General features: G+C 36.0%; 1 protein-coding gene across 1 annotated transcript; it reads left to right on the top strand.

Moving 5' to 3' along the window:
* The first annotated feature begins 10,858 nt into the window (after positions 1 to 10,858).
* On the top strand, positions 10,859 to 11,300 carry LOC127121101 (uncharacterized). The gene is made up of 2 exons (XM_051051701.1): positions 10,859 to 11,177; positions 11,263 to 11,300. Exons 1-2 carry the CDS (start codon positions 10,859 to 10,861, stop codon positions 11,298 to 11,300), a joined length of 357 nt encoding a protein of 118 aa, XP_050907658.1.
* Positions 11,301 to 11,792: the final 492 nt, after the last annotated feature.

Raw genomic sequence — 11,792 nt, forward strand, 5'->3', positions numbered from 1 at the left:
ATTTATGTTTCATAACAATAACAAATACATAATATTTATCGTATTAAAAGTACTTTCAGGAAATAAAAAATTACCAAATAGAATCATAATATAACGACGAGCTTTAATTATCTTTTCGTACTCATTCGATTCTTCATTTAGTGTTATACTTGAATTATATTGTTTAAGTTATTTTAAATTAATACATTGACCCCTAGGTTGACCCGAAGTTTGTCCCATAGTTGTGTCTTCATACAAAGGGGCACCCAATAATTCCTCACATATAGAGTTATCTTGGTTAACTCTACCATTTACGACCTTACCATCTATAGAGAGACCCAACAATATGTAGACGTCCTCAAGTGTGACGGTACATTCACCGAATGGAATGTGAAATGTGTGGGTCTCAGGTCTCCATCTTTCTACAAAGCAAGAATAAATTTGTAATCAACTGAGTATGAGACTATGTTGAGTATATTACAAAAACCACATGCTCGTAAATACACTTCTATCAAATGGGTCGTGTGGTACATATTCATGTACACGACATCGAAATCTCTTTGGGTCCTAACATAAGATGATTAAGAAATAAGTAAGAATAAGTAATAAAAAATAGTGTTAGGGAAGTTAAATAATAACTTACAAATGTTGCAATATTATCGAATGTTCCTCGATGTTTGTCACCCATGGTTAGTAGAGACATTTTGTTGAATGTGTTTGAGTATTTGTTGCTAACAAATTAAGTAGGTTGAATGTATGCTATAGACATTGTAGATAGGTTGAGTGTGTTGGATGGAAATGCTAATAAACATCAGTATTTATAGATGGGAAAGGTTCCATTGGAGTGTAAGTTTAGTGTATGTTGCATTGGGGAGGGCGCATATGTTATTTTTTGAGGGCATGCGCCATTGGGGAGGGCGCATATGTATTATTTTTTAGGGCATAGAAATATGCAGGGAATCCTGTAAGGAATCTTGTAAGGGAGTATGTTGTCTTGTTATGGTGCATACGTTGTCTTTTTAGAGCATGCGTCATTAGGGAAGGCGCATATGTTGCACAGAGAAAATGGAATCTTGTAACAAAATCATGCAGGGAATCATGGCAGAGATTCATTGTAGGCTGCGTAATAGGGTCATGCATGCAAGATTCCTTGTAGTCTAAACCATAGACTCATGCATATAAAGCTAGAAGCCACTGCAAATGACACCTAAGTTAAAACAATAGAGCATGCTTCATACCCTATGGCGCATACCTTGCTTTTCGAAAATCCCACCTCATCCCTACTTAATTGCATGTTAATACGACTAATACGCGGTAACTAGTACACTAAACTTACATTTCATCTTACATAAATGGCTTCATCACCACAATACATGACCAATGTCCATACCGATGGTGAAATATTTGAATGTGAATTATCCAGTTTTAGTTTTCGTAAGACATAACTTACTCGGTTTATAATAAATAGACGATCAAATTTTGTAACATTTGAAACAAATAATAGAAAATAAAATGCAGTGTAGTCAAGTGAGACAAGTCTTCTACAAGAATTCAGTGTTTTTTTTGCAAACAACCAAGTTAAGTTATCAACTGAAGGTTCGAGATGATGACGATGTTCATAATATGTTAATTAGTAATTAACAATCTTGGTTCAATGATATTGAGTTATATATTTTAAAACTAAAAAATCAATTGTCTTAATTCGTTGATCTGTCACAAGTGTTTTGTTAAACTGATGACGACGAACAAGCTGAAGTCTATGTTGTTGATGTGGAGGAAGAAGAAGACGAGATATTGGTTTATGAAATGGTGAATGATGAAACTGTCGACCAACAACAAGAGCCATTACCATCAGTCATGTATGTTGTCCACCTCAACACATGGCAAGCTTGAATTTGGGTGCAGATGAATCTTCTTCAGATATATTCCACAATCCTTATGTGAAAATTCAAGGATCATTGAAAGAAGAAGACAAATTTCACACTAAAGAAGAATGTGTCGGAGCCATTAAAAAGTATCACATAAAGTTATCAGTTGATTATAGGGTTGTTCGAACTAATGTAACGAGGTATAAGATCTATTGTCATAATGAGCTCTGCATGTTCTGGTTGTCAGCATCTTACTGGAAGAGGAGTGATTCTTGGGAGATAGTTTAATGAGTCTAGTTCACACTTGCTTAATCACCAACCCAATGTAGGATCATCGCAAACTCAACTCTCAGTTAATATGCGATGAAATTTTGTCTGTCATTAGTGACAATCCTAAAAAATCTTTGATTTTACGTTGCTCCTCAGCCTAACTTATGTTTGATCTCAAACAAACATCCATCAATTGTGGGTGCCTATAAAAATATTGATAATGGCTAGCATGATCCTCCTTCGACGCATGTCTACTGCATTAGACATATCGCTCAAAATTTCATGTGGGAGATCAAAGACAAAACACTACAGAAGAAGGTTGTTAGCACATGGTATGCATTAACAAAACCTTCATTCAAACACTAACGTAAAAACATCATATTGTCAAACGAAGATACAGTAAGGTGGATTGAAAATATTCCATTGGAGAAGTGGATTAGGGCATACAACAACGGTCAACGATGGGGCCACATGACAACAAATCTCGTGGAATCAACGATGGGGCCATATGTTATGTATGGCCTCGTACAGACCATAACATACATCAAAGAACCTATTATACTGACATATGGAATGCTATTCATATATGCTCTTTCAACTTCAGTACTAGGACTTTGAGTCGTACTCAACTTGAATTGAGAATTCGTCGGTGTTAGAACAGACTTTAAATTTTACATACCAAACTTGTTGAGAATCTTCTTAAGGTATATCCTTGAGATAATCATAATCTCGACTACTTTCTATCTCTCTGGATGTTATTCCCAAGAATCCTAGAGGCAACTCCCAAATCCTTCATGCCGAACTCCTTATCAAGTTCATCCTTCACCTTAATAACCTCCCCGACATTGTTGCTTTCTATGAGGATGTCATCCATATAAAGAAACAAAATAACAAGTTAATTTTTAGGTCAAAATCTGAAGTAAACACAGTGGTCAAACTTGCTGCTAGTGAAACTTATGTGTGCCATGAACTTGTCGAATATCGTATTCCATTGTCGAAAAGATTGCTTCAGGCCATATAGTAACCTATTCAGCTTGCACACATAATCTTCCTTTCCCTTTTCTGCATACCCTTCAGGTTTCCTCATACATATTGTTTTATCTCGATCACCGTACATGAAGGCATTCTTCACATCCATTTTTTCAAGTTCTAGGTCGAACTTCACCACCATACCAAGCATAAGTCGAATGGATCTATGTTTTACAACATGTGAGAACATATCATTAAAGTCGACACCTTCTTTCTGAGTGAACCCCCTAGCAACTAACCTTTCCTTAAATCGCTTTGACGTTGACATCACTCTTTTGATTCCTTCCTTGACCTTGAAAATCCACTTACAACAGACTAACCTGACCCCTGAAGGTTTCTTGATCAACTCCTAAGTGTTATTACTATGAAGAGATTTCATATCATCATCCATGGCTTTCAGACATCCAGTCTTATTTCGACTCCTCACAAATTCCATGTAGTCTCTAAGTTCTTCATCAAGAACTGCACTTGCAAAAATTAAGGTGAATGCTACGAGATCTGCATAACCAAGTCTCTGAGGTGGGTTGATGAATTTTCTTGACCTACCTCTTGCCAGCAGGTAGTCATTATGAGTCTCATCATCTTCATCAGCAACTTGTGTTTCTTCTTTGACTTCCTATGGGTTATGCAATTCAGCATCAATAGGCTCCACCTCAACAAGAATCTCTTCATGTTCCAGCTCCTCTACAGAAGTCATCGTACTTTGACCAACATCGTCAGTTTCTTGAAATCCATTTCAACTACATTGAAAACTACAACTCGACTTATGATACACATCCAATGACTTGGATCTAGGCACCACAACTTATAAGCTTTGACTCCTTCAGGGTATCCAAGGAACATACATCTCAGAGCTCTAACTTCGACCTTGCCTTGCCTAATGTGAGCATATGCTACACAACCAAATACTCTAAGTCTGTCGAGATTAGATGGATGTCCTGACCAGACTTCTTTAGGTATCTTCATCCTCAAGGTAGTCAAAGGACACCTATTTATTAGGTATGTTGCAGTCGCATTAGCCTCGACCAATAACACCTTCTTCAATTCAACAGTAACCAACATGCATGAAACCCTTTCCAGAATGGTTCTATTAAACCTTTCAGTTGAACCATTTTGTTGAGGAGTACATGCAGTAGTTATGTTCCTTGTAATACCAGACAACACAATAGTTATCGAAAGCCTCATAGCAAAATTCAAGACCATTTTTGGTCTTTAACCTCTTGACCTTCTACCAGTTTGGTTTTAGACCAGAGTCTTCCAACTTTTGAAATTTTCAAAAGTTTCATCCTTAGCTTTCTGAATGAATATCCATAACTTTCGTGAGTAATCATCAACTATGGTTAGAAAATATCTTGCACCTGAGTGTGAATGATTTATTTATGGCCCCTAAAGATCAACATGGATATAATCAAGGGATCCACGTGTTCTCTATTTACCTTTTTTAAACTTCACCCTATAGGACTTGCCAAATACACAAGGTTCACAAAACTCCAGTTTTTCGACCTTGTCACCATATAGCATATTTTGTTTCAACAATTTGATTTGGCCTGTTTCAGTAACATGACAAAGTTTCCTGTGCCATAGCTCAGTCTTCGACACATGTTTTATGGATGCCACATCTGCTGAACCACTTACAACCTCAACCTCAAGGGTATACAAGCCTTGTTTCTTCACGCCTCTCAAGACTTACTTCGACCCCTTCATTACCCTTAGGATACTTTTCTCTCATTTGAAAACATATACTTTCTTGTCGAATTCACCAAGAGAAATAAAATTTCTCTTAAGTTCAGGTACATACTTGACATTAGTGAATAACCTTATTGACTCATCATAGATATTGAATCTCACATATCCAATACCTGCAATTTTGTAAGCTTTGTTGTTTCCCAGCAACACTGATCCACCATCTAAATCACATAATTCCTCAAACACGTGTTTGTTTGGAGTCATGTGCTAAGTACACCTTGAATCCATAATCCACTCCTTTCTAGAGTCATTGCTTGAAACCAATCAAGACATCAGATGATTCATAATCATCTTACACAATGGCTGCATTTCCAATATCCTTTTCACCATGATTATTTAGTCGATCAGGGAACACCTTTCTTGTGTGACCCTCTTTCTTATAATGGTAACACCTAATAGCAGAAGCATTACCACCATAAGAAATTTGTAGAAATTTACCCTTCTTGTTCTCAAACCTACCAAATTTATTTGTGAATTTTCCTTTAACGGACAATCCCTCACCAACAGATGATGGCTTGTGCTCCTTTCATTTGTTTAAATCCTTATAGTACAAGGATGATTAATACATCTTGAAAAGTCAATGAATATCTTCTATACAAGAGAGTTTCTTTAAAATGAGGACGAGACTTAGGTAAAGCACACAACAACATCAACTCTTGATCTCCATCATTAATCTTGACCTCGACATTCTCAAGATAAAGAAGTAACTTGTTGAACATATCCAGCTACTCAGCCAAGACTTTGTCTTCACTTGTCTTAAATGAATACAAAGCTTACTTCAGGTAGAGACGGTTTACCAACTATTTCATCATGTACAAACCTTTGAGTTTCGTGTACACACCAATTGTAGTTTTCTCATTCGAAACCTGTCGGAAAACCTTGTCACCAAGGCTCAATACAATGGTGTTGTGGGATTTCTTGATTATCATTGTCTTCTCTTTCTCCGTTAGGGCATCATCCATCTTCTCCGATCCTTTCAACGCTTCTACCAAACCCTATTGAACCAACAAGGCTTGCATCTTCAAGCACCATAAACCGAAATCATTCACATCGGTGGATTTTTCAATCTCATACTTTGTTGACAATATTTTCCCCTCTACGCTCACTGCACCAGTTTGTTGTGAATCGATGTTGTCAGGAATAAATCAAAATATGAGAAAGATTGAGTTTCTTGAACAATACCAAAAAACACTATTAGGTTTTACAAAAGAGAGAGAAAAGGGAACAAGAAGAAGAAGAAGAAGGATTGATTATAACTATTTTACTATTCACTTTCTCTATTAGGATTCAAAGATTACAAGTGAATATCAACAACCAGCTTCCTTTCAACAACCTGAGAGAAACAATCTATTTATAGACTACTAAGCTAACTTAAGCAACTAAGTAACTTAAATAATTGAGCTAAAAGACTGACTTAATTCGACATGCTAACTTAAACACTAAGCTAACATATTTCAACAACATGTTAGAACAGACTTCGACCACAACATGCATAATTTCTGTCAAACCATGAAATTATCCCCTCTGAGACTAGAGTTCGATCCAAATACCACATGTAACACCCCAAAATTTGCCCTCCTCATTCATGCATTCATTTTTTAGGCCATTTAGTATTTCATATTACATTGCATCATGTCAATCAGAATTAGCTCCAAGAAGCTTGAACATCATCCAGGACACTTTGTGGGTTTTATTCAAACGATCAGTCAACACAAGGAAAAGACTTGAGGTACTACCAACAGGACCAAATGGGGCCTATTCACCGTACAAATCGCCAAGCTGGAAGAAGCAAGAATCTGCTGCTGAGCTGTCATGCTCGCTAGGCGAGCAGATGCTTCGCCTAGCGAAGAGCACTGTCATGCTCGCCAGGCGAGCAGATCCTTCGCTAGGCGAAGGGCGCGCATTTCAGGAAATAACAGAAAAGCTTTGGGCCTCAGCTGACCACATTCTAAGCCCACAAGTCCACGAAAATCAGCTATAAATATAAGAGTTTCAGTAGAGGACTGGACACTGGGAAATAGACTTGGAGTTTCATTTGGAGAAAGATCTTGAGAGAAGGAAACCCAGGAACTACTCTGCAGCGACCTTCAGGCAGCCCTGAGAAGTTCACTCCGCCTCACGTAAACCCTAACGTTACCTTGCCAATCCAGCCGTGTCGTTCAATTCTGATCGGTCTCTCATCAGGTATGCCTTTGTTCCTCTTACTTTATGCCTTGAATTTGAATACTATGAATGTATGAGGTAACATCGGGTTTTGCCCACGGGTTTATATTTGTGTATGAATATGTGAATAATGCCTTGAATGTTTAATAATTTCGTTTCTGAGATGAATGCCATCGGGTTTGGAATCCTTAACATCGGACTGCTATCAATGAGAAACCCGAAACCTGCAGGCGCTCGCTAGCCGCTTCGTTAGGCGAGCACGCAGCGAAGCTTCGCTAAGCTTTCGCTAGGCGATGCAGTCGCGAATATGACATCATTCGCTCTTTTTGTTCTGTTTTGTTCTAACCTGTCTTTGTGTTGCCATGGCATTGTTTTCCCTGGATCTCATCTTGTTTGTCTAACCTTTCTGTTGAGTTTTCGTGAGGGCTCACATACTCTTGCAGGGATACCATCCGGAGGTCTATTCCGATTACCCGTACTGATTGGTTTTCTTTGATGGTGTTAGCTTGGGAGGACTTCAGGGTTGCTTATCCTTTAATCGCTGTAGCTTCGGATCTTTATCCGTGTGATACTTTTACTGCTTCCCCTTATTTTGCCGCTTTCTTAGCTGGAAGACCTCAATAGGAGGCAATGTTTGAGCCCCTTGGTGGCATTTTACTTTAAGATACATGTTTTGTGTGGTGTGATCGTTTCCCCATAGGATGCGAGGCTTCGTATAGTCTCCCGTCTGCATGCCAATTAAGGTAGCACTGTTCCTCCGCCTAGGATTTCCTTTTTGCATGAGCGTTCCTAAAACGCAAACACCTCAACGCACGCTTACTCCTTCTACTACAGGCGAGTAAGTCTCCAAAGGTCGAGCATCCGGTAGATTGCGTAGTGACGCCGTTCGTCCAAAACCCACTCCATAACCCCGTAGTTAGCCGAACTACGGCGTGCTCTGATTCTCATTCCAGATGAGATACGTAGGCATAAGACGCGATGTCTTAGCGAGCACACATCCCCCCAACCCATAGGTCAGCCGAGCTACGAAGACTCTGATTCTCATATTCAGATGAGATACGTATGCAATGGATGCGACATCCGTGCGAGTCATTTTCCTTTAACTCCTCTTTTAGCAAATAGTACATTAGATAAACACACACCCTTTAGACGAGAACAACAAGAGTGGATCCCGTAGAGTACTACGGATGCGTAGGGGTGCTAATACCTTCCCTTCGCATAACCGACTCCCGAACCCAAGATTTGGTTGCGAGGCCCCGTCTTGTCCTTTCCTTTTTTCAGGTTTACTTCGAGCGTTTCCTTTCCCTCCTTTGGGATAAATAACGCACGGTGGCGACTCTTCTGTCATTTTCTTTCGCCGGTTGTTTTTTTCGCGCACTGTATTTTTCAGGTTGCGACACCACAAAAATAAAATTCAATTCCCTTGAGATACGTTGTCAACCAATTGTGAATAAAGGATGTTGTCTTTTAATCTTTTCTCTAACACAATAATGCTCAGACCAAAAAATGTTAGTATCTCATTATGTTGGTTTCAGAGCATTTTGTTCACAATGTTCCAATCTCGACAAAAATCACCTTTATTGTTTCCCAATAAATTATTCAGTCTAGCATGTGAAGATTCAACTCTGTTAATTGTTGTATTGTCAAAGTGTATAAACTGATCGGTCCTTGCACAAGCAACCTACTTTTTTACCTCGTCCAAAATAGTGTCATCAACATATTTCAGGAAATATGGATATCTCGCACACACCCTCTTGAAATATATTACATATTTTGTGTATAATTATTATGTGACAATGTTTATTATACCATTCCATGCATTCATTATCTTTTCCACCACCACATCAGGTTTGACCATTTTTCCGTCATCGCCTTTGATTTGTTGGGTGTCAACCGTAAGTTTGACTTTTCTCACCTTTTTGGTTATGTGATATTTACAAAGTAATGCATACAATGTAGGAAATAACGTTGCAACCAAATTCATCAGTTCAGTGTCGCGATCAGTGATTATTACTTGGGGCATGTTTTCTTGGTCCTTTAGCAAAGTTTTGCGCATCTCCAAAGCCCATGTAATAATGTCCTCTTTTTCGAATTCCAAAAATGCTAAACCAATTGAAAAATCATCTTCGTCGAAGTAACACCAACAATTTTCAAGAGTGAAAGTTTATACTTATTTGTTTTGTACGTTGAATCAATTATGAGCATAGTGCAAAATGTATTAAACAACTTGATGGAAATGGGATGACTCCAAATTTTATCTCGAAAAGTGACTTTATCTCACAAACCCTGTACCTAGAAACATAATTGTAATCCTCCAAAAGCTTTAACAATTGGTACATCTCAAACCTTTGTCCTCTGAATGCCTTGTTGTCTCGAGGATGCACGTTGTATATTTGCTATATATTTAAAAATATTTAGAGGTATTTTTCGTTTCAAAGATGTAAGTATGGTTTTTGGCGCCGTCATGTTTAATATTATATCTGAAACAAGTTCTCTCTTTTCTAAAATAAGATAACATACAATAAAATGACCGACTAACTTGTCACTCAAGACTAAATGCAATGGGCTGAATTCAACCTACTCCAAAAAATATGAACAGAATCTTAGGAACAACCCATGAAAATAGGAACAGACTTGGTTTACTCCGTCGGATTATTCATTATGTCTAAAGTGGATTTGAGAAAAAAATATGTTTTTATACTTTTCTTTTTACTACATCAAAGATGACAAGCAACATAAAATGATTAAAGGATGCAAATTGTTGTTTATTTTAAGAAGTGTATTATTTAATTTATGCACGATTTATTTGATCATGGTTGCAAATATTTAATAAATTGCAAGATAATATTTTTACTATATTTAATTTGTAAGACACTATGTTTTGATGAATTATTTTTTTAATTAATTTATAAGATAATAATAATTACAATTATTTGAAGATTCTTGAACTTATGTTTATTTGTTTGTTTATAAATATTATTGTATTAGTGACTTGTCTTAGGACTAATCCGATATTTTCTTTGTATTGTCCTATTTATCATCTAGTTTCACAAAGTTTATGAACAAGGGCTGATTTCGAGTTATACAAACTTATTTTCACTTTGAAATATTTAAAATAATATTAAATTAAATATTTATTTGTTATATTACTAAATATATAATAACAAATATTACATGTATTTGCAATCTCCAGAGACATGCTTTAAATTTCCATTAAATAATTGTAAGATATCATTAATATCATTTAATTTCTCTAATGTATGAATATAATTATAATAATGACTATATATTACTTATGAATTATACTTTTAAATACAAATTCATTTTTCATGATTGCTGTTTAATCAAATCTGAATTTTAAGGATATATATATATATATATATATATATATATATATATATATATATATATATATATATATATATATATATATATATATATATATATATATATATATATATATATATATATATATATATATATATATATATATATGTTTTAAATTTAAATTAATTTGTATTTACACAAATTAATTTAATTTTTTCTATTCATTTAATGTGATGATATTGAAAAGGTAACGTCCAAATGTTATTAACGGTGAAAGTTTAATTTCAAAATTTAGGTGTCTGGTTTTATTAGTAATATTTTCTCAAGTAAAAAGGTAAATAATAAATAGCTATGATTTTTTCACATCATCATTCCTCTATATAAACCGTGCATCATTTTTATACAAGTTAACAATCCTTCATCTTATTCTGATTGTTAATCAAATTTGATAAAATACTTGTATTTTGATCACCACCATGGCAACTAGAATCTCAAGCTTTGCCATATTTATGCTAACAGTAAGCATCTTAGTGTTAGGAATTTCTGGTCAATTACCAAACTGTGGTGGTAATGTTTTTGGCATTTTAACTAGTTGTAGAAGTTTTGTCGAAAAGGATCCAGTAAATCCACCATTAGCAAGTTTAACAGCTTGTTGTGCAGCATTAAAAGGTGCTAATATGTCGTGTTACTGCAAATTTGTGACTCCTGATATTGAAAATAGAATCAGCATGGAAAAAGCATTGTATATAGCTAATACTTGTCAACTTACAGATGTTCCTAAAGATAAATGTGGAAGTAAGTCAATCTTATTTTAGTATCAATTCAAATAAATATTTATTATTTTATGAAAAAATAATATTAATTTCTGTTTTTCTTTCAGGTTATATTGTTCCTCATCCTCCTCAGTTTAAGGCTTGATCATGCATTTCCATCTTTGTTTAAATCTATTTTTATATATGAATAAAATAAAATAGACATGAGCTGTGTTTTCTTAGTTATTTATTTATGCTTATTTATTTTTATTTTACATGTATTTACATGATCTCAATGATATGATCTCATTGTTATTAATTTAAATAAGTTATAAGATTTTATTTAGTGCTTGTATTAATTTTCCTCTTTAATATATTTTTATATATGATTAAAATAAGGTGTTCTGGACTGGGCCACGACACTTAGCACGGCACGGCCCAATGCTTGCCAAGCCCACGTCCAAACGACCGTATCCAAGCGACCACGAGGACACGTCAGGTGAACGACCGTCCGCCCGGAGAATGTATCCCCGGCCCCTTAAATACGTGTCGGACAACGAGCGGGTCCTCCTCATATGATCTCCATCCACTCATCGTCAACCCACGCCGCGGGCATCTAAGTTGTGTCGGGCAGAGCCATAACGGCATCCCACTCACC

This window comes from Lathyrus oleraceus, chromosome 2 (genome assembly GCF_024323335.1).
Source record: "Lathyrus oleraceus cultivar Zhongwan6 chromosome 2, CAAS_Psat_ZW6_1.0, whole genome shotgun sequence".
NCBI lineage: Eukaryota > Viridiplantae > Streptophyta > Magnoliopsida > Fabales > Fabaceae > Lathyrus > Lathyrus oleraceus.